General features: G+C 37.7%; 1 protein-coding gene across 3 annotated transcripts in view; it reads right to left on the bottom strand.

Annotated features, from left to right (window-relative positions):
* The window catches only part of ENPP3 (ectonucleotide pyrophosphatase/phosphodiesterase 3), a 92,726-nt gene that overhangs the window by 30,189 nt on the left and 37,801 nt on the right, over positions 1-24,736 (bottom strand). For all 3 annotated transcript variants that reach the window (XM_086707861.1, XM_086707862.1, XM_086707860.1), the window contains 9 exons: positions 21,453-21,532; positions 18,413-18,532; positions 17,783-17,892; positions 16,249-16,314; positions 15,441-15,513; positions 7,590-7,698; positions 6,405-6,533; positions 5,648-5,679; positions 2,692-2,819 (listed from right to left, as the gene is read on the bottom strand). In XM_086707861.1, coding sequence (XP_086563987.1) covers positions 2,692-2,819; positions 5,648-5,679; positions 6,405-6,533; positions 7,590-7,698; positions 15,441-15,513; positions 16,249-16,314; positions 17,783-17,892; positions 18,413-18,532; positions 21,453-21,532 — 847 coding nt within the window. The remainder of the gene's footprint in view (positions 1-2,691; positions 2,820-5,647; positions 5,680-6,404; positions 6,534-7,589; positions 7,699-15,440; positions 15,514-16,248; positions 16,315-17,782; positions 17,893-18,412; positions 18,533-21,452; positions 21,533-24,736) is intronic.

The following is a 24,736-nucleotide window of genomic DNA, read 5'->3' as shown; positions in this document are numbered from 1 at the left end:
GACCTGTTGTATGTGATGGCATTTAGTCGATCTCATCCTTAATTTTCAAAGCCCAGAGCAGGAATCACACCTACCAGGAAGCATCCTCTGGATGTTCTGTGACATCCACATCTAGTCTGTGTAATCACTCTTATTGTTTCCTTGTACCTTGCACTTGATCCTAGTGTGGCCATTGTTATACCTGATTATAATTGTTGTCTTCCTCCCTGCCTGGGCAAAGATCCTTAGGGTGAGGACTGGGTCTATCCCCATTTCATAGAAACGTGCCTGGAAAGTATTTGTCACTTTCCAATCATAAAATAAAAAGCTATTATTCATGTTCTCTAAGGGGGCAATACTTCAGCGGTAGTTTCAAATAATTGGGTTTCCCCAGATTAGTGAAATCCAACACGTTTTAGGCAAAATGAGGATAGTGATGATGATCATGATAGGTTGTACTAAATGACAAAGTTTGCTATAACTCTGGGAAGGGAATACAATCTAGTTATCAAACATTTGACACTATAACTAAAGACAACATACTTTGCCATAGAAACTTGGCAGCCTGACGCTCATGTGTTAAGAATTGGAGGTAGAATGACTTAACCAGATGAGAACTTGGTTGCTCTGGTTAGGGCTATAATCAACATTTCTTTTGAGGTAAGTCAGTTTCCTTTAACATCAAGAGAATAATAAAACCAGGCTAATCTTGTGTTACAGATGATGAAAATGAAGCCCCAAGACATTAATTTGTTTACATTTCCCCCACGCTAGGCGTGAAGGCGGGTCTGGAACTCAGCCTGCTGCTCTTTTTACATCTCACTGCTAGCTATTAAATATAAAAAGCTCATAATTTGAGACTGGGTGTTATGTAATACCCAGAGGTACCCTGGCGGCTGGACTCTCCTTCTATAACCCACAGGGCATGTTATAGGATGGATGGGCACTTTCTTGTTTTGTACCAGTGGCCTCCTAACTTCTTTGATCTCATACTCTCAACAGTAAGTATTTGGAGAATTTACCCACATTTGGGACTATATCTGCTTACATATTACCCACATACATTATTTAAAACTCGATATACTTAATATAAGTAAAGCTTAGTCTTTTAAAATCTCCTGGAGAATGCTATGTTGAGCCACACAGCATATAGCCAAGGTCCTTCACAAAGGGTTATGAAACTTCTTATCCCAAGAAGAGAGGCCAGTGCCATCTAGTGGCCAGATGTGAACATGCACACTCTCTGGCCTCGCGGTGTATTGCTTGGGTTTCCTGGTTACCTCACAGAACAGGCTCTCCCAACTCCCTCATCTTTTTTGTCTCCTCTTTATTAAATATATCTTCCAGTATCTGTAATCCCATTGTCCTCTGTATCCCCCGACATGACGTAGCATGCAAATAAGGCCAGAAAACAATGTGATCCTGATTCCATTTAAAACCACTTACGCACAGGGAAAACAAAACAAAACAAAACAAAACAAAACACTGGAATAAAATCCAAAAAAAAAAAAGGAAATATTAGCTAAACTATCAGAAAGTGTATATTTTTTGGTTTTCTGGCTTATTATTAGTCTTCTTTATTTGACAAGGAAGGCAGGTATCCTGTCTGTATCCCAAATGCCTGGAACAAAGCCTGGCATACACAGTAACAAGCATCAATAAAATTTTGTGAAACCAACGAATTCATTGGTTATCTTGGGATGAAGCGATCCAGAATGGTTTTTATCTTCCCTAAATGCAATTGTAACTTGCAGATGCTCAACAATCAACATGAATTAGAACTAGAAAAAAAAATGTTCACCTAATTGGTTAGCTTAGCCACAAATGTGCTCTTTCCTAAAAACCATAAAGATGACAAAGATTTCAATGACCTATCTAATCAATTACTTACTGCCAACCTGGAAGACAACTGATGTCATCTTTACATCCTGTCAACTACCTGAAAAAAGATCTAACTGGGGGTTAAGAATGTGCTGGTACTTGTGGTTTCTGGAATGGCCAATAAACAGTGCTAACCTTCTTCCTTCTGTGCATCTATATTGTGAGGATTACGATGCTAAGATTGGCCCCTAATATTTCAAATGCAGAAATGCTAGGTAGCATATAGAAAGTCAAGGATTGAGGCACCTGGATGGCTCAGTTGGTTGAGCATCTGAGTCTTGATTTCAGCTGAGGGCATGGTCTCGCTGTTCGTAAGATCAAGCAAGCCCCAGGTTGGGCTCTGCGCTGGCAGTGTGAAGCCTGCTTGGGATTCTCTCTCTCCCTTTCTCTCTGCCCCTCCCCTGCTCAAGTGCACCGAACACTCACTCTCTCTCTCAAGAGAAATAAACTTAAGGGGCGCCTGGGTGGCGCAGTCGGTTAAGCGTCCGACTTCAGCCAGGTCACGATCTCGCGGTCCCTGAGTTCGAGCCCCGCGTCAGGCTCTGGGCTGATGGCTCAGAGCCTGGAGCCTGTTTCCGATTGATTCTGTGTCTCCCTCTCTCTCTGCCCCTCCCCCGTTCATGCTCTGTCTCTCTCTGTCCCAGAAATAAATAAACGTTTGAAAAAAAAAAGAAAGAAATAAACTTAAAAAAATACATATTGAAAAAAGTCAAGGAAATACCAATGCTCAGGAAAAGTTGCATGATCATAATAGACCGGTAAAATGAAGGCAATTTATAATGAAAGACGGTCGTTAAAAGTATTATGAAACAAGTAAATAGATGCACAAACCTCACAGCCAGCCACTGTCGGTCCACCAAAAGATGAACTTTGTCAATTCTGACATTTTTGGCAAAGTGTAGTCGTTTTGGCAAATCAGGAGTCAAATAGGGTTTGAAATGCTGATCAGGTTTTCGGCACTAAATAATAGGTAGATTATTTGTTTGTGTAAGTTATAAAATATGCAGGCTAATTTAACAATTTCATTTGCTAAGACAATTAAGCGCTCTTTAAAAAGTAAGAAGATTTAAACATGGCTAATAAAATAAGGCTATTAACCCTATTCTCAGTGTGGCCAAATTCCCCATTTAGGTTGCTTTTATTGTTGCAACAATACTTAAATTGCAATTAAAATATATGATTTAAATTATGATTTGGTGTCTGATGTTTTAGGTTTTTATATCTTTAGCCACCATAACCCTCCCCTCCTTTTTTGACAGACAATAGATATGTCTGGATTTCAAGTGGCAATTACAATTTTTGAATTTAAATTATGTATGCATATTATATAACACATTAGCAGATATCAGTAAAAATTTTAAAAACCAATTTAATTGCACCAAAATCCTTTTACAGTCGATTCAATTTACCCTTGAAATAACCTACATTTGCTTAATTCTCAAGTCAAGTCAAAACCTAGTACAGGCTCCTTATTTGTGAACAATTCATGGATTTCTCACAAACTGGAGTGAAATTTTGTGTCTTTCATAATTACTGCTGTAACTAGACGGCATATTTTAAAACTGTGTAAAGATGCAACTCAGTCATCTAAAAAAAGAAGTGAGGAAATGAGAAACAGAACTACAAAGGAATTTTTTCTCCCTCGTGAACTTTTTTTGAGAAACAAGAGGAAAAAAATACAGGTAAGCATATGGGAAAATAATTTTTTTCTACTTTCTCATTTTCTTATTTATTTTAAGCCTTGATAATCACACAAATATTTTAAGTCTGTGTCACTGCTGTTTTGGGCTCAATTTATATAAGAAGAAAGATACTATGAAATTGAAAAAAAAACAATTTATTTATTTTTTTTTTCAACATTTATTTATTTTTCGGACAGAGAGAGACAGAGCATGAACGGGGGAGGGGCAGAGAGAGAGGGAGACACAGAATCGGAAACAGGCTCCAGGCTCTGAGCCATCAGCCCAGAGCCTGACGCGGGGCTCGAACTCACGGACCGCGAGATCGTGACCTGGCTGAAGTCGGACGCTCAACCGACTGCGCCACCCAGGCGCCCCGAAAAAAAAAAAACAATTTAAAAGGAAGTATGGACAATAGAGCAAGGCGAGTAACAGAATGAAAAGGGGAAGAGAAATTATTTATTGCACAGATATTTTGGCCAGTTTTTCTTTGCTTATTTTGGTATCTCTACCGGGCTTCTTTTTCTTTTTAATTTATCATTACTTCCTGTTGAAGTCAATATTTTTGTAACATCCAGGCAAGTACATGATGGCAGCAGTTGGTTATGAAGCTTCGTCAAAGATACAAAGAACTAGAATATGCCCTTGAGGACCACAGATCATCTGACAAGTCACACTTTCCTAGCTGGTGTGTAGCCAGAGTAAATCCAGAGGAAAGTGGAGGCACACTGCCAATTTCCGAAGCAGGACGGGGTTATACTTTGCATTTGAGAATTTAGGATGAAGACCTTAGAGTTGGGAAGACTGTGGTCATTTTATCTAAGAACAAGGATGCCATTGTCTGTCATGCAACCAGAATGTTGTTGAACTTAAAGAGTCATCTGTTCATGTTTGATTACGTTTGTCCAATATAAGCTCAACAGGCCTACTGGGAATACTGTACCCCCACATGAAAATTTCCTGGGAATAATGGACTATTCAGGAAATGATGGTCCATTTCTTCGGGTTCTATAACTCTAGGCCCAGTCTTTATTTGCGATACCATTAATGGTTTCCAAAGCCCGTGGTATCCAATCCTCCTCCACTACAGGATTATTAGAGATTTTCCCTTCCTCAGCAACAGGGCTTCTGCTATATGGCTCGTGAGGTGATGGGGAAAAGGACAACAATATGTGGTTTTAGAGAGTCCATCTGTTGAAAATTCTGAAGTACCCATTCAATCAGCATGAACACACTGCCTGTATGCCCTTCGCCAGCAGAGGGAGACATTGTCCACCATGTTTACTCAAGACCAAAATATCAAAGTATAAGAGAAAAAAGAAGTGATTAACACTCTAAAGAATTGCTGCTCTAATGGTCATTTCTGCATCAGACTTGCAGTGGGTCCTAGGTGACAGTAACATTCTTCATGCGGTGTTTTCTTACCTTCAATCATTCCCAGTTCATCCTAACAGTTTTCTTCTATAATTGCACACGACCTATATACTTAAATTAACCTAGCTCCACCCCAAGCAATGATAAACTCATGAATTCCATATAATAGATAATATGCTTGTGAATATACCTTAAATACAGAAGTATTAAAACTACATGCAAGAACATTTCAGGTCTCTCTAGGAGTAGGGAATTCTACCTTGAAAAGCCCAGTTTGCTTTAAGATCTGTATCTCGAATTTGCCCCACTAAGTTTACTCACAACCTGGAACGTGGGAACCAGTCAAAAGAAGTTGGAATTAGAGGGTAAAGAGATGATTTTTCTGACCTCTATGAAAAGATGTGTAAGAGTTCATGATTCACTATTTTCTTATGTTAAGTCACACAACACATGTGACTGGCATGGCCCTTTTGAATGGGACAGCAACCCACTCAGTAAAAGCCAGGAGTCAGGGCCACTGTTGTCACAAACTAATCTCTAGTGGTAGTGACTGTAAATGAAAACACCTAAGACAAAAGCAGCTGATCTGCAGGTAAAATACTATCAACGGAGGGTTTAAGAAATAAATTTGAAGTGGATTGGACTCAGAAATATGGAACATAAATTTCCTCAAATCCAGATTTTAAGGACATTATATTAACTTAGATATATGTATTAGGACACTGTATACTTACACTGAGGTTCCTAACAATTTCTTCAGAATTAACTGTTTCAAAAGAAAAAAATAAATAAATAAACCACATTACAAATGTGAACATATCAGATGAATTTCACACATACATTTATTAATGACAATGACCTGGTAAAATTAATAAGAAATTATTTTAAAATTTATTGATTTGTTTTGAGAGAGATAGAGAGAGAGAGAGAGAAAGGGAGCATGAGCCAGGAAGAGGCAGAGAGAGGAGAGAGAAAAGTCCCAAGCTCCAGGCTCCATCTCACAAACTGAGATCATGACCTGAGCCAAGATCAAGAGTCAGACACATAACAGACTGAGCCACCCAGGTGTCCCTAAGTAGGAAATTATTTTCAGCAAAGAATTATTTTAGAATTTAACGTATAAGTAGAATATATTTTAACCTAACGATTAAGTAGAATATATTAATATTTTTGTAATATTAATGTTTAATTGATGTTTTAATTATAATCTAATAATTACGTGGAAATATCAATATTTTATTAATAGTAACGTTTGATTGTATTAATATAGTTAAGTAGAGTATACTTTTACCTAACGATATTTGATATTACCATAGACTTTATAGGCTGATGATATTTAAACAAGGACGGGGATTTCTTATTTGCTTCTGTGTGGTCTTCCCAAGAAGACAGAAGAGGAGCCTGGCAATCCCTATATCCTCAGAATCAGGAAGTTATGTTTACACACTTTCAATTTTACCCCTTTTTTCACATGGGTGTCTTCATACTTACAAGTGTAAAAGTCCTGGGGTATATTACGAGCCCTGATACGAGGGGCAGGCCCTTCATACATGTAGAAGTTTATTCGATGAAAATAATTAGTCATATATTCCATCTTGTCACAGTAAGTCTTATCCATTCCTGAATTAAAAAAAAAAATCCACTGAATGCATATAGATGGTAACAATTAGTTGTCTTTCATGATGTCAAATCAGAGATATTTTATGTGGCAGATCTCAAAGTAAGTTTCACTGAGAATCTATATTAATTTAACCTATTATTTCACCCTAAATGGCAGATCTTAAAAATCCTGGCAGTGGAGGAGAAGGGTTGCATTGATAAGAGAAGAATAAACAAGAATTATAAACAGATCATTTGCTCAACATAAATCAATTAATTTCAAAGAAGAAAATCCTCTGTAGAAAGCTCATTAGATCTTAGATGTATTATTTAACTTTATATAAGTAGCATGTGCTTAAAAAAAAGATTTGGTAGTTAAAACCTCTTCTATTTGTAGATTCTTCAGACTGCCCTTAAATTTTTATTTTCATATTTATTTATAAATTTATTTCATGTTTTATAATATCTTTTATCAAAATGCACATTAAAATGGTTCCCTTTAATTTTAAAACAATAGGTCAATGTGTTAAGAAAACATTTCAGAAATTTTTAAATAAATTACTCTGTTTCTCATTATCTTGATGTCCTAAAATAAAAACAAGAGTTCTGTAGACATGGTCCTTTTCCTCCTCTCTTCCTTGACTGGTTCCTTTAAAGCCTTTGGAGCTTAGCTTGACTAATGTAGAAAGTATCACCCCATCTAGAAAAGGCCTATTTCCGCTTTACATACCTCCAAACACACCGTATCTAGGAAAGTACTTGACATTGAGTAGGCACTCAAAAAATATTTGGTTGACTAACAACCCAACCATATCTCTGTTAAGTACTATGACCTCCATTTTCACAAAAAAGTAAGTATAAGGATGGATTTTCATAATGAATGTTAAAATAATTAAAGTAGAAATTTTAGTTTTAGTATCGTATTCATCACAGCCTACCATAAAACATATTCTTTGCTTGTTCGAGAACCTTTAGGTCTAGAAGTATAGACTTTAAAATATCACTATGCTTTTTGCATGCTCCTTGAAGTGAGAAGATATCATCAATGATAAAATATAATTTTTAAAAAAAGCGTACCATGGTCGGCCAAAAGGATTATATTGACACAATTGTCTAAGTTCCGCTGTCTTAGGCCTTCCATCAACATTCCAAAAGTCTTATCTACCAACTGTAAGGCTTGAATTACCTAAGGGGAAAATAAAATGGAGTTAAGACTGTCTTCATAAATTAAAATTTAATTGATGAAATCATTATCCAAGGGAGTGAGTAAAAACTGAACACATTTCCTTCTCTGAAATTTCTGGATTTTGAAATAGGACATCAGAGCCCAGCACTGTGCTACCACATTTACCAAATACCAATTCCCTGAATTTCTTTTTTTTTTTTTCTTTTTTTTTTAATTTTTTTTTTTCAACGTTTATTTATTTTTGGGACAGAGAGAGACAGAGCATGAACGGGGGAGGGGCAGAGAGAGAGGGAGACACAGAATGGGAAACAGGCTCCAGGCTCTGAGCCATCAGCCCAGAGCCTGACGCGGGGCTCGAACTCGGGGACCGGAGATCGTGACCTGGCTGAAGTCGGACGCTTAACCGACTGCGCCACCCAGGCGCCCCTCCCTGAATTTCTATAAACAAATAAAAAAAAGTAAACCATGGTTTCCACAAAGGAATATAGACTACTGTCCAATTAGTATCTGAGAAAAATGTTCTGCCTCAACAAATATTCAGCTGCAAAGGCTTTCATCATAATACCCAATGCTGGAGAGGGGAGTCCACAGGCACTTCTATAGAAGTCCACATGGTTATTTGGGTGCTGAGATATTATGTGACAATGCCTAACCAGAGCGTTAAAAAAAGGAACTACCCTATAACCTAACAATTCTATTTCTGGAAATTTGTCCTCATAAACACTTATAGTACAAATGGCTATTTACAACTAGGACTATTCATCACTTTATTTATTTATTTATTTATTTATTTATTTATTATTCATTCATTCATTCATTTCTAATTTCAATTTAAAATATAAAATTTCAATAAATTTCAATTTCAATATAAAAATAAATATGCCACACATGCTTACAAACATTTCAAAATGTATTTTAAAAAACCATGGCATGGGGAACTGCTCATAAATACAATGCTAAACATAAAATATTAAAACTAAACTGTATGTACCCATAGATATTTCATAATCCTTTCATGTTTAAATATATTTAGCACTCCTTAGTAAACACACATGCACAGAAAACGAAAAAGAAATATATCAAGGGACTATTAACAATGGTTGTCTCTGTATAGTGAATTGGAGTTCATTTTTATTGTATTGCTTATATTTTTTTGTGTTTTAAAATTTTTCTACACCTTATCAGCATAGTACATTAAACTATTTTAAGTGTGTAACTTTTTTTTAAGTTTATTTACTTTGAGAGAGAGAGAGGGAGAGAGAATGAGCAGGGAAGGGGCAGAGAGAGGGGGAGAGAAAGAATCCCAAGCAGGGAGCCTGATATGGGGCTCAATCCCACAAACTGTGAGATCATGACCTGAACCGAGATCAAGAGTCAGATGATTAACTGACTGAGCCACCCAGGTGTCCCTTAAATGAATAACTTAATTGACTAACTGTTCATTATTTGTTTCAGTGAAGAGGAAACTGTAATAGCAAATGGATTGGGGGAAAATGTGTAATCTCTTATAGTACTATTATAAAAATTATCGCTTTTTTTATTTTTTGAGAAGGAATTTTACAAGCTAATTATTGTTAAGAGCTTTAGTACATTATCTCATGAAATTGTCATGGCAAACATGCATGGTTGGTGCTACTTCCACCATCTGGAATTTCCAGTTGGAAATACCAGGAAACTTGAGGCTTAAAAATTTTAAATAACATGTTTATGGTCCTACAGTTAACAAGGGATAGAACAGAATTGACTTCAAACCAGCTCTATCTACTGCTAAAATCCATCAACTCGGAGATAACTTTCCTGACTCTCATTCTTACGGTGACCATGCACTCTGGTTTACGAGCATGAGTTATGGTTCCCACCCATTGTCATGGCATAATTATGTCCCTTTTCACAGTCACCCTACTCACTCCTCCCAACTGCAGTAATAGCCCCTTCTCTGTCCTCTCCCAGCACCCTGGCATCTGTTACCATTGGACTCTCCACAGATTTGAAATCATCTGTGCATATGTCTGCCTCCCAAGAAGAGTGTGAGCTCCTGCAGGGAAGGAACCGGGCAACCTAACTCACCACACGCTTTCCAAGCATAGGGTTTTTCACACAGTATCCACTCCACAGATGGCACATATTGCTGAATGTAAAATGACTAGATGCCAGCCCCTTACTCTAGCCCAGACAAAGGAAAGAAGAGAAATCCCTGTGACAGACCGCAAGTGAGCATTTTGGGGGGTGGTAAGATAATAAATAGGAATAGAAATGTCTGCAGCTTTGGGGTAAACCAAGTCTGGGTAGAAAACCTTGCTTGTTTCACATGGAATCATGATCCTTCACTTTCACAGTGGATATTGTGGAAACAGTAAAATCAATCCTGATAAAATGAGTTCAATGCTAAGACCCTTAATAAACAGTCGCTTTTTGGATCCAAACATTCCCTTTTGTAAAATGAAATTCAAGACTGCAGAGGATCCTGCTAGTAGGAAGCTCTATGCAGCATTAACATAGTGGGCTTTTCAATAGGTACAACATCCTTCCTGTGTATTCTACCTCCACATGCTTTCTTGTGGGGGATAAGCTTAGGAATCCCCCGGGTTTACACCAATGGGTTGACAAGGCATAAAGAAATACAAAGTCATGAAATGCTCACACCCGAGTTTGGGTAAACCAGATTGGCACCCCAAGAATAGGGGGTGCAAAGGCACCCCAAAGTAGAGAGGGGGTGCAGAGCCCCCAAAATAGAGAGGGAGAGGCAAAGGTCTGAAATAGAAATGGCACAAAGGTGCCCAATACATAGGTGTATGAAATAAACAAGATTAGATATTCAGGGTCGAAGTACTATGCAGAAAAGCTGCTTTCACAGGAGGATAGGGCCAGGTTAGGTAAATTGGCGAACTGGACTTTGGACCCCTGTGCTGCAGGCAAAGCAGCCCAGAGAGGAGATGGTTAACAAAAGAAAAGATGCCTTATTAACCCTGAGGTTATTTCCCCTATCTGTCTCATCCCCTAGGCTGGCAAAGATAAACAGAGGTGCTGCCTCATGTCCCCTGTAACCAACCTTACTCCCGACTGCCCAGCGCCCAGATTTTGTTTTATATTGACCCAACCCCCCAAACACTGTATATCTTCAAAAATCCCCTTTTCCCTCACGCCCCAAGTTAATGTTACCAGTTTCTTTGTCTCTTTGTATACATCCATCACTTTTGTATGATTCACTTATGAGCTGAATAAATACAGGGCAAGGACCCTTATTCTGGGCTCTTGTCTTTTCCCGAACACTAGCCATCTCTCGCTTTCAATCCTGCATCCCGCTCTTTTACTAGACAAGAGAGAACTTTAGACCCAAAGTCTATGACACTTTCTCAAAAGTGGAGGTCCTCAGTGCTGTAGAATCATTCTACCATGTACATGAGCATTATCAAGAATTAAGTCAATCTGTTGTTCATTTCAATTTTCTTTCCAAATTGAATTTTTCTTCCTAACTTTTCTTTCCATCTAACATGTAATAACTTGTTTTTCAATCAGGAGTTAACAGGTGAAACTTGTTAAAGTATTAGAACATTACTTAAGGTTATTCAAGACCCATAAGGACATTCTGTGCCTAATTCAACTTCAATACTAGAGAATCATTGAAACAAATTTGGTATCAAGAAGTTTCTGGGGTGCCTCAGCTGGTTAAGCGTCCAACTTTGGCTCAGGTCAAGATCTTGAGCTCAGGTCAGTTAGTGAGTTCGAGCCCCACGTCAGGTTCTGTGCTGACAGCTCAGAGTCTGGATCCTGCTTCGGATTCTGTGTCTCCCTCTCTCTCTGCCTCTCCCTTGCTCACACTCTGTCTGTCTCTCTCTCTCTGTCTCCCTCTCTCTCTCTCTCAAAAATAAATAAACATTTAAAAAAAAGAAGAAGTTCCTGGTTTCACAAGACTTTAAATCTCTCCACCACCTTCTACATCCCTAATTCATAAAGCCTTCTCCAGCTATACCAGGCCACAATACTCTTCCCATTTTAACACTGTTGTTTTTAGCTCAGGAAACAACAGATGTTGGCAAGGATGCAGAGAAAGGGGGAACACTTTTGCATTGTTGGTGGGAATGCAAACTGGTGCAGCCACTCTGGGGAACAGTCTGGAGGTTCCTCAAAAAATTAAAAATAGAGCTACCCTATGACCCAGCAATTGCACTACTAGGTATTTATCCAAAGGGTACAAAAATGCTGATTTGAAGGGGCACATGCACCCCAATGTTTACAGCAGCATTATCAACAATAGTCAAGTTATGGAAAGAGCCCAAATGTCTACTGACTAACAAATGGGTAAAGAAGATGTGGTATGTATACACGATGGAATACTATTCGGCAATCAAAAAGAATGAAATCTTGCCATTTGCAACAACATGGATAGAACTAGAGTGTATTATGCTAAGCAAAATAAGCCACTCAGAGAAAGACAAATATCATATGATTTCACTCATGTAGAATTTAAGAAACACAACAAATGAACATAGGGGAAGGGAAGGAAAAATAACAAAAACAGAGAGGGAGGCAAACCATAAGAAACTATTAAATACAGAGAACAAACTGAGGATTGCTGGAGGGGTATTGGGTGAGGGGATGGGCCAAGTGGGTGATGGGCATTAAGGAGGGTACTTGTTGGGATGAGCACTGGGTGTTGCATCTAACTGATGAATCACTGTGTTCTACTCCTGAAACCAAGACTACACTGTATGCTAACCAACTTGGATTTGCATTTTTAATTTTTTTTAATGTTTGTTTATTTTTGAGAGAGAGAGAGACAGAGACAGAAACAGAGACAGACAGAGACACAGACAGACAGAGACAGAGTGTGAGCAGGGGAGGGGCAGAGAGAGGGAGAGACACAGAACTGGAAGTGGGCTCCAGGCTCCTTGCTGTCAGCACAGAGCCCCATGCGAGGCTCCAACTCATAAACTGTGAGATCATGACCTGAGCTGAAGTCGGAGGCTTAACGGACGGAGCCACTCAGGCACCCCTAAATTTTAAAAAAAATGTAGGTGTGAGAAAAAAATAAACACTTGTTATTTTAATTCATTTTTTGAGAGAGAGCACACATGCACAGGACTGCTAGCATGCAAGTTGGAGAGGGGTGGAGGGTGAGGGATAGAGAGAATCTTAACCAGGCTCCACACCCAGCACAGATCCCAACACAAGGCCTGACCTCATGACCATGAGATCATGACCTGAGCTGAAGTCAAGAGTCAGATTCTCAACCGACTGAGCCAGGCACCCCTAAACACTGTTTCAGCTACCAAAATTTTAAAGGTTTCTTAAAACAAAACCTTGCTATACATTAAGTCACTACTTATTTGCCTTTTCAACATAGTTTCTGGGTAATGGCTTCATTTTCTTCAACCCCTAAGAATGCCTAGCACAACATCACACCCACCAGAAACTATTAAAAGTAGACCTTAAAAGGATAGCAGAGCAAGAGCAAGAGAGTATCAATGACTGAAAAATGTAGAAGTTAATAAGCTTGAAAAAGAGTGAGTGAACAAACTAACTAAAGTAGCCTTTTGCTTTCAAATTATGTCACATTCACTCCAAACTAAAGTATATGACTAACAATAATAACAGCAATAAAGCCATAAAGCTTTCCAGGTTCTCCATCCATTTTGCCTCTTCTAAAGTTTTAAATGAGGCATGGTCTTAATCCTTCTATTTTCACTTTTCACTCTCTCCTTAGGACATCTTCACTTCCATGCACCATCCACATGCTGCCAAGCTTCCTGATTTCATCCCCTTGGAGCTTTCAATCCATATTCAATTGCCCTCTGGGCATCTTCATTTGGACACCACAAGCCCCTTAACCATGACAAGATCTTCTCCTTCAAAATTGACCCCCTTTAGTCGCCTCATTGATGTAAATGGAAACACCTGCCAGCTAACGATAGCAATCTGACAACTGTCCTTGATCCTCCACTCCACCACCCGAATCCTACCAAGCCGTGCCAGGTCTATCTCCCAAATGAATCTCAAATGCAACTCCCTCCTCCCATGATGGTTGCCACTACCCTAGTTCAAGGTGCAATTATCTCTTTTCAGGAATGTTGCAAAGCTAACCCATCTCTCCCCACCTTCCTCTGTTCCCTCTAACCCATTCCTCTTGCATAGTAAAACTGATCTTTAGATACAACCCGATCTGGTCATGTTGCTTTCTTGATTAAAATGCCTCAGTGCTTCCCTTGCACATTACATGGCCAACAAGGATCTGCATGATTTGGTGCCTGCCTCCTTCTCTAGGCTTCTTTCTAGCCATTGCCCCTGGGTCACAGTGCTCCAGACATGGGAGGGAGATAATCCTCATAGCGTTCCAAACAATACTTGGCACAGAGGAGCACACAAGAAGAGTTAACTGCCATTACCATTCTTACCATTATTACCATGTCTATTTGTCCCTTTGCCTGTCTGTCCCTTTGTTCATTCTGTGCATTCCTCTACCATGCTCACCTCCTCCCTCAACCAGGCTGTTTGTGAACTTTTTTCCTTTTTCTTATTCAGAGAACTTTCTAACCAGTCACAGTCCCTGCCTCTCCTCAGACTAGTTAGGGCCTCCTCAATCACCCCTCAGGGCACCTTGATCTTTTCCTTTGCGGCACTTTTCAACATTACACTTAAAATTTATTTGGGAGCTAAACTAGAGCATTGATTAGAAAAAAAGATATGGTGCCTAATATTAACTCAGCTGTATGGGTCAGACAAATACAGATTATAGTGTCCCCTCTCAAAACAATTAACCATATCAAGTGTGGATAAGAATTAAAACAGAAAAGAAGTGGTGAATGTACTTCAGATAGTTACTATGCCACTCACCCTTAAAATAGCCTGATTAAATGTTAAATTCTGGAATATCACCAAAGTGGTGTTGGAATATGGAGAACTAATGGGTTAAAAATGGTAGGACTTGAGCAAGGCCTTGTATCAGGAATCATTTTGGTTTAATGGGAAAAAAGAAGAGCATTTCTGATAAACCACAAAATCAGGGTACCAGAAGAAATATGCTTTGTTTTCCAATGGAGGATAACTGTTAAATAAGTTTCCATGAAGCAGGAAAATGCCTCCATACTCATGGAGGCCTTCATAGCTTTACATTATGTCCAGGACAATACAGGATTCAGTGTAACAATAATAACAGCAATAAAGGAGATGACTTTTTTTTTTTAAGTAATATTTAAGGTCTTTATTTCTGTAGTAAAAATGTAACATAACGGTTTAGATAATGGCAAAACTAATATTTAAAAGTCTACTTCAATTTTAATGGAGGCCCAGGAGAGGAAGGACTCTGCTGGGGGCACCAGCATATAAAGTCCAATTATAAGGATCTTATGAATGGAACATAGTGTGTGAATAGACAGCTGGATAGTTCACAACAGACTTGCAAGTGACTTAATTTGGAATGAGCTACATTAACATGTTGAATTGGCATGCAGTATCTAGCCTTGATGGTTCCACTGTATGAAATAACAGTGCTACATCTAAGTTTTCAATGAATGTTTATCAAATGAATCAAGATGTAGTCATAAACCAGGTATATCTTTTAGACTTTTAATTTTTTTGGTAATTTTTAAAATTTTTAATAAGGTAGAGATACTTTTAGACTGTTCGCTATTTTAATGTCTTCATGTTCATATCAGATACATTTGTATTCAGTGAGAATTAAAGAATATTTTACTTTGTGGGTTAGGGCTAGATGATTTTATATTTGTTCAATAAAACCAACTTACTCCGGCACTGACTGGCCCATTTTTATGTCCTGCAGAATCAGGCTCTTCCACATAGATGGTATAAAAAGCAGGTCTAGGGGTAAAATTGAAGCAGAGAAAGACATTATCAACTTGGAATAAACCTACGGGTTGGATTTGGCAAGTGCATAGGTTTAGAACTTGGTGGCAGTTTCCTTCCTTTTCTCTGGCCTCCTTGTCTTCATCCAGGCCCAGTCGTTCCACTTGGCCCAGAGGGGAGGTACTCCTAACAGGAAGTAAGACCTTCCTGGGCATGAGCGTTGGTCTGACTCACTTATGAAAATCTCCCTTATTCTTTCTGCTAAGACCTCTCTTGGTGTGCCTCAGCCTTCTATAGTTCCCAGTCTCTGACTTTCCACCCACTCTTTGTTCGGCCATTTGAATTCTTTCTTTAGATGGCTGGTTTCTGAGGCACTGTTGACATGTTGCTCTCTTTCAGGATGCTCTGACTCAGGACTGTTGACAGGGCCTTGCTCTGGCACCTCTAGCTCCATGAATCAATCCTCATAATAAAGTTTCAGACCCTTTTGCCATTCTGCCTCCAGTCTACATCAGGTTCTGTGTTACTTGCCTCTACTCCTGGTACTGGCTCTATCTCTATTGCCCCATAGTACCAGTCACATTCTCAAGAGCAAAAACTCAACTGCTCTCAGGAATAATTCTTGAAAATTTCTTAAAAAAGAAAATGCCAAGTTTCTTTCAGAAGTGGTCATTTAAAGTAAAGAAATAATTGCATTTTATACTCGCAGATATCCCAGTGTGCCAGCACTTCTCTGATTCTAAATAATACCTTTCAGCTTTGGGCAGGTCCAGCCATTTCAACAATGTAAAGACCCTCTCTTCATATGGGATACTTCTGAAAAGGAGAGAAAAAAATAATTTTCAAAAATTACTCAAAAAAAAAAATAACTCTACTATATTCCTACTCAGAAAGACAGTTAATATTTTCAGATGTCCATTTTATGTTCATACATGATCAGAATACTGAAGGGGATTCAGTATTACTCAATGGGATTCCTGTTTTCAATACTTATATAGAGATACGTTTGTCTCAGTGTAAATTAAATATATATTGTTTTCTTTCTTTCTCATCCTTCCATCTTCCGATTTTCCCCCAACTGAAATAAAGACCATTAATTACTATCCATTCAGTTTATTTTTATTTCATTTATTTATACATTTGTGTATATCGGGCACCTATTTGTTCATTTTAAACAATATTTATCAGTGGGAAAACCAAAGATGCTTTCCTTCCTAGAGATGACATTCTAGTGAAGACAAACCATAAACAATAGATCTGATACATAAATAAATTCTATTGTGCATCACAAGGTGACAAATGCTAGGGATAAAAGAAACACCAGAGCACAGTAAGGTGAGAATTCAGGGTGGGGGATGGGTTGGAATTTGAAATCTTAGTTTAATCAGGCTAAGACAATATTGAGAAAGTAATTTTCGAGCAACAGCCTGAAGAGGGTGACGGAGCAGGCTATGCAGATACATGGAGTGAGTTATCTCAGGCAGAGGGAACAGCCCACACAAAAGCCCTAAGCAGACAATTCTGGTGTGTTAAGGCCTACCCAGGAGGTCAGCACCAGGTGGAATAATGGGAGACAAGGTCTGAGACAGTGGGGTGGTTGGGGTCATACCAATAGGACCCTGAAGGCTTTTACTGTGAGTGAAACAGGGAGCCATTAAAGTTTTTAGTGCAAAAGAACGTCGTAATTGGACTTGTTTTTTGAAGTTAACATTCTGGTTGGTAGATAGAGAATAGATGGTAGGAGACAAGAATAGAAGCAGGGAGATGGGGAAAGTGCAATAATATAGGCAAAATAATATAGGCAAAAGATGATGGTTGCTCCAACCACAGCAGTAATGCTGGAAATAACAAAAGTTCATAGACGGCATACATTTTGAATTAGAGTCACAAGCATTTACTGACAGACCAGGTGAGGGATGTAAGAGAGAGGAATCAATGATAACTTCAAGATTTTTGACCCAGGGGCGCCCGGGTGTCTCAGTCGGTTGGGCCGCTGACTACCGCTCAGGTCATGATCTCGCGGTCTGTGAGTTTAAGCCCCCCATCAGGCTCTGTTCTGAATGCTCAGAGCCTGGAGCCTGCTTCAGATTCTGTGTCTCGCTCTCCTCTCTGCCCCTTCCCTGCTTGCTCTCTGTCTCTCTGTCTCTGTTTCTCTCGCTCAAAAATAATAAACAATAAAAAAAATTAAAAAAAAAGATTTTTGACCCAAACAACTGGAAAAATAGAATTACTACCAAGGTTAGTAATCATGCCTGCCTAGGAGCAATCATATCTTCACGACTACCTGTTATAACTCATATATATAGAAGGAAAGGAGCCATTGATAGCGACATCTGATCCAGGCCAAAAGAAGCTACCAGCTTTTAAACCTTGGTACGTTGCTGTCAGCCAGATCTATAAGAAGAGAAAACTTAAGGTAAGTGGAAGTCAAAAGAATAATCTGTTTGGGTAGAACTTGTAGAAATGGTGCCATTTTTTAGCAACTAAACAATATTAATTAACATTCACAAAATTTAATTACATAGGGATCCACCCCAAAAGTCAAGAACATAGTAAGGTAGTAAGAAAGATCACTCTTTTTTCAAATTGGTAAAACTGTATAGTTCCTCTTTTGCTTTTAAAGAAGTATAAAACAGAAAGGGGGGGGGGAGGAAATTAACAGAAAACCCTTCTGAGAAACCTCTAGCTTGTTATGTTTAGAATACTACATCCAAGTTTCAACAGAAGGCAAGTTAAGTGAACAATCATGAATACTTACATGATTTAAACTATAATTATAAATGGTGAAACACCTTCCCATTACTCCCCACACTTAGAAATTAGAAAGATCATGTAAAAGTGCAGAAAGGAAAGTGATCCACCATCACACTGAAAAATGGAGATTATTTCGATGCCACACGTAGATGCTACATACTGGTTGCCCTTGCCACCAAGCTGGATTGTTTTTCTCCTTTGATGAAAGTGAAAAATTCTTGTTGAGGTTTACATCATACATATTATTATCAATGATGCCATGGGATTCTGGATATAATCCCTAAAATGATAATTTCAAAAAAGATTTAAAATCATATATCAATCACATTTAAATTAAAATATCATAAGATCTATAACTCATATCTTAGAAAGACGTCATATACTTTTCAATACAAAACCCCTGGGTCCGAACCTAAATACCAAATATATATACGTGTATATGTATATATGCAGGTATAGGTGCAACTGTAGGTATTGGTATGTGTAAGTGCAGATATAGGCACAGGTATGTATGTAGGTAGGTATAGGTAGGTGTAAGTGCAGATATAGGTACAGGTATGTATGTAGATAGGTATAGGTATAGGTATAGGTAGGTGTAAGTGTAGGTATAGGCATGGTTCCACCATGGTCTAGAGCAGTAAATGAATGATATTAGGCAGATGGCTTGTGCTAATGACATTAATATAACTCTTATGTGATTAATAACTGTTAATTAAAGTTTCTTATATTATAATAATGATCAGCCACTGGTTATACTGGCAATAATAGCAAGAAATGCACTACTTAGAAGCTTTTAAGTATCAAATATCTTGGCTAAAGGGGTTAAAGTGTGTTACCAGCACTTTAGAAGGGAGCCTGCCAAATTTCTCTCCATCTTCCCTTCCACTTATCCATCAATCCAATCATTTTTTTCAATCCAATAACACATATTTATTCAATTATTCCACACATTTTATTGAATGCCATGATATCCCATGCATTTGTAACTATTTCTAGATAGATTTTAGGGTCCTTATTTCAGAACATCACTATATGGATACATATACACATACACAATAAATTAATAGCACTTATGTATAACACCTTATTCATATATACATACATATGTGTTATATATAATGTGTGTATATTTATGTATATATGCACACATATAGTCAATTCTTTTTTTATTGAAGTATAGTTGACATACAGTGTTACAGCAGTTCCAGGTGTACAACACAGTGATTTGACACTTCTACACATTACACTATGCTCACCATGGTAAGTGTAGTTACCATCTGTCACCTTACAACATTATGACATAATTATTGACTATATTCCTTATGCTGTACTCTTCATCCCTGGGACTTATTTATTTTATAACTGGAAGTTTATACCTCTTAATACCTTTCATATATTTTGCGGATTCTCCCCAACTCCCTACCCTCTGGCAGCTACCAGTTTGTTCTCTGTACTTATGATTTGTTTCTGTTATTTTGTTTTGTGCTTGTTTGTTCATTTGTTTTGGCTTTCAGATTCCACATATAAGTGAAATCATAGGGCATTTGTCTTTCTCCGTCTGACTTATTTCACTTAGCATAATACCCTCTAGGTCCCTCCATGTTGTCACATTGCAAGATATCATTCATTTTTACAGATGGTAATATGCCATATATAACTCATCTTCTTTATACATTCATCTATCAATGGACACTTAGGTTGCTTCTATATCTTGGCTATTGCAAATAATGCTCGTTTTTATATGTCTTTTCATTTTCTTTGGGTAAATACCCAATAGTGGAATTACTGTATCTTATAGAATTTTATTTTTAATTGTTTGAGGAACCTCCACATTGCTTGCCACAGTGGTTGTACCAATTCACATCCCCGCCAACAGTGCGTGAAGGTTCCAATTCACATTCCCACCAACAGTGCGTGAAGGTTCCTTTTTCTCCACATCCTTGCCCATACTTGTTATTTGTTGTCTTTTTCATACTATCCATCCTTATAGGTGTAAGGTGATATCTTATTGTGGTTTTATTTGCATTTCCCTAATGATTAGTAGTCAATTCTTGTTATCTATGGTAATTATGTTCTATAAAGTTGCTACAAACACTGAATTGGTGAATACTGAACCATTGCTCCTAGGGAAAATAAGGTGCAAGCCTCTAGTCACAACACTTTTATCTGCTGATCAATACATAATCTTGTTTTTGTCTATTTCTGTTTAAAAATTATCATTTAATATATATTGTTGGTTCACTATAACTCATGCCTGAGTAAAGCTTATCTAACACACATATAGTCAGTACACTCTGAAAACGTTTGTTTACTATATGAGAGTTAAAACAAGAAAGGCAGAGTGTCACCTTTTAGACCTCAACGGGGAATATGTGAGCTGGGCAACTCAAATATTTAGGTAAAATCTGCAAATATATATATATATATATATATATATATATATATATATATTACATGTTATATATATTATATATATATTACACACATAATATATATATACATTGCATACATTAGGCATTGTTACTTTAGAGTTAAAATTTAAATAAGTTATAGTTACTGCCCTATAGTAATAAAAGAGTAAATGCAAAGTGGTAAAGACATAATATCCTTTGGTAATAAAGTCTGAGGTAGAGGACTCCTTAAGATGTGTTGTAAATCTATAAATGTTAAAAATTTAATTTGCCCTTGAGTTCATTTTCATCATTTCACTTACGTCTTATTACACATTAAGGAGAATTCACTTGGTTTATTTCCTTTATCTAAAGACTTATAGCCAGCATGCATTTATTTATGAAACAGAAGTCTTCGTCAAATTAAATACAATGAAAAGATTAGGGAAAAAAGACATTTCCTACATCAAAGTGGCTGTCTTCATACATAACCTACAATTCCCAGCAGACTCAGAAAAGTGGAGGCAAATCAAAAGATCAGAGGAGAATGGTATTTCTCACATCCAAGAAGCTATCCTGGCCTGTCACACAGGTGAATTAGCCTATTGCTGGGACATTCATTCATACGTAAGACCTCAGAGCACTGGATGGCCTCACAATGAGATGCTACCTCCTAGCCTGAATGAAGCCACATGTGCTTCTGAAATGTGTGTGTGACATGGGGCTCAGCCACTTCCTGTGTAAGCATGTCTGTCGTGGTCAGTTGCCTGTCTATGGCCTGTCAGTCTTGCCACTGGGCCAAACACTTACCGTGACAATAGTGTAATGATTTGGGAAGGTTTTGGTTGGATAGACAGCTCTCATGTATTTTGAATGAATTCCACATGTTTCTGCAACAAAACATAGTGAGAAATTAAGAAGTTGTTTTTTTCCTGGTAAGTTTTTTTAAGTAAAAATCTAAACATAAAGTTTTTACAGAGAAATAAAAAGCTAACTAAAGAGTGGATTGAAGATGGAAAGAGGTTGAAATTCTTTTTTTTTATTTAATTTTTTATTTTTAAAAATTTACATCTAAATTAGTTAGCATATAGTGCAACAATGATTTCAGGAGTAGATTCCTTAGTGCCCCTTTAGTGCCCATTTAGCCCGTCTCCCCTCCCACAACCCCTCCAGCAACCCTCAGTTTGTTCTCCATATTTATGAGTCTCTTATGTTTTGTCCCCCTCCCTGGTTTTATATTATTTTTGTTTCCCTTCCCTTATGTTCATCTGTTTTGTCTCTTAAAGTCCTCATATGAGTGAAGTCATATGATTTTTGTCTTTCTCTGACTGACTAATTTCACTTAGCATAATACCCTCCAGTTCCATCCACGTAATTCCAAATGGCAAGATTTCATTCTTTTTGATTGCCGAGTAATATTCCATTGTGTGTGTGTGTGTGTGTGTGTGTGTGTGTGTATGTATGTATATATATATATATATATATATATATATATATATATATATATATATACACACACCACATCTTCTTTATCCATTCATCCATCGATGGACATTTGGGCTCTTTCCATACTTTGGCTATTGTTGATAGTGCTGCTATAAACATGGGGGTGCATGTGTCCCTTCGAAACAGCACACCTGTATCACTTGGATAAATGCCTAGTAGTGCAGTTGCTGGGTCGTAGGGTAGTTCTATTTTTAGTTTTTTGAGGAACCTCCATACTGTTTTCCAGAGTGGCTGCACCAGCTTTTATTCCCACCAACAATGCAAAAGAGATCCTCTTTCTCCGCATCCTCACCAACATCCATTGTTGCCTGAGTTGTTAATGTTAGCCATTCTGACAGGTGTAAGGTGGTATCTCATTGTACTTTGATTTGTATTTCCCTGATGATGAGTGATGTGGGGCATTTTTTCATGTGTCGGTTGGCCATCTGGATGTCTTCTTTGGAGAAGTGTCTATTCATGTTTTTTGCCCACTTCTTCACTGGATTATTTGGCTTTTTTGGGGTGTTTTTGGGGTGTTTGATAAGTTCTTTATAGATTTTTGGATACTAACCCTTTATCTGATATGTCATTTGCAAATATCTTCTCCCATTCTGTTGGTTGCCTTTTACTTTTGCTGATTGTTTCCTTCACTGTGCAGAAGCTTTTTATTTTGATGAGGTCCCAGTAGTTCATTTTTGCTTTTGTTTCCTTTGCCTCCAGAGACGTGTTGAGTAAGAAGTTGCTGAGGCCAAGATCAAAGAGGTTTTTACCTGCTTTCTCCTTAAGGATTTTGATGACTCCCGGTCATACATTTAGGTCTTTCATCCGTTTTGAGTTTATTTTTGTGTATGGTGTAAGAAAGTGGTCCAGGTTCATTCTTCTGCATGTCGCTGTCCAGTTTTCCCAGCACCACTTGTTGAAGAGACTGTCTTTATTCCATTGGATATTCTTTCCTGCTTTGTCAAAGAATAGTTGGCCATACGTTTGTCGGTCCATTTCTGGGTTCTCTATTCTGTTCCATTGATTTGAGTGTCTGCTCTTGTGCCAGTACCATACTGTCTTGATGATTACAGCTTTGCAGTATAGCTTGAAGTCTGGGATTGTGATGCCTCCTGCTTTGGTTTTCTTTTTCAAGATTGCTTTGGCTATTCGGGGTCTTTTCAGGTTCCATACAAATTTTAGGATTATTTGTTCTAGCTCTGTGAAGAATGCTGTCGTTACTTTGATAGGGATTGCATTGAATATGTAGACTGCTTTGGGTAGTATTGATATTTTAACAATATTTGTTCTTCCTATCCAGGAGTATGGAATTTTTTCCATTTTTTTGTGTCTTCTTCAATTTCTTTCATAAGCTTTCTACAGTTTTCAGTGTATAGATTTTTCACCTCTTTGGTTAGATTTATTCCTAGGTATTTTATGGTTTTTTGTGCAACTGTAAATGGGATCGATTCCTTGATTTCAAAAAGGTTGAAATTCTGATGCCTACAATTCCTACATTCTAAGTAATGTCAGTTTTTAATAGAGAAGTGAAAGACTCTACAACATTTCTCTATAAAGGCCAGATCATAAATGTTAGGCTTTGTAAGTCCATATGTTCCTTGTTTTAGCAGCTGAATTCAGCTAGTGAGGCCAAAAGCATCCATAGATGCTACACCAACAAATAAGCATGGCTGTCCTCCAATAAATCTTTATTTATGGACATTGAAATTTGAATTCCATGTAATTTGTACATATCACTAAATATTCTCTTCTTTATTTCTCAACCAGTTAATAATGTAAAACAATTCTTAGCATTTACTAGGCCACACAAAAATAGAGTGGGCCACATTTTGTCCATGAGCCACATCTTGGGGATCATTCAGCTAAGCATACCCCAAATTACACACTGCCACCAGCTTTGTATGTTTGTGTTGCTCCTCTCTTTCTGACTCAGGTCATTATGATGAGAATTTCTATATAACATTTTCATCCCAGCTAATAGTTCTTATGTGACAGCGTCCAATATAACAAAAGTCAACACAACTATCTAGGTAACTGAAAAGGAATTTGCCCTATATACGAGCATAAGCCTATGTCACGTAGTAACATTTATAAAATAAGTAGTAAATAACTTTACTACTTATTATTTTCAGTACAGTTTCCATTTGATCAGTGAAGTTTCCTGTGATCTGTTTTCCACAAAGTGCGGCATCAACTTTGCTTTCAAATGTTCTGCTGTTTTGGATCTGTGCAATAACGCCATTCAAGGTCAGAACCACTCCAGCATTGTTATTTCCTCTCCAACAGTGAAGGATAAGAAATTTTCCATTTCAAAATACTGTCAAATCAAATTCTAAAAGAAAGCTTCACCATTATTGATTTTATTTAGGTTAAAACAAAAATCAAAAATGATTTTTGTCCAGAAAGTTACAAAGTTTATAGTTGGAAACAATGAAAGTTTTCTCAAATAGGCTTGGAGGTGGTCCAATATGCAGTGTTTCCAATATGACCTAGGGATTATCTCCTTCAGAACCTTCTTGGGCTCCATATCAAGTTTACTAAATAGGACTCTGGTAGGAATGGAGGGGTAAGTAGAATATGAAGAAAAGAGATCTGGAAAAAAAATCAAC

This window comes from Puma concolor, chromosome B2 (assembly GCF_028749965.1).
Source record: "Puma concolor isolate L17-30 chromosome B2, mPumCon1.1.hap2, whole genome shotgun sequence".
Lineage (NCBI taxonomy): Eukaryota > Metazoa > Chordata > Mammalia > Carnivora > Felidae > Puma > Puma concolor.
The sequence above is the reverse complement of the archived record's forward strand: the minus strand, read 5'-3'. Positions and strand labels throughout refer to the sequence as shown.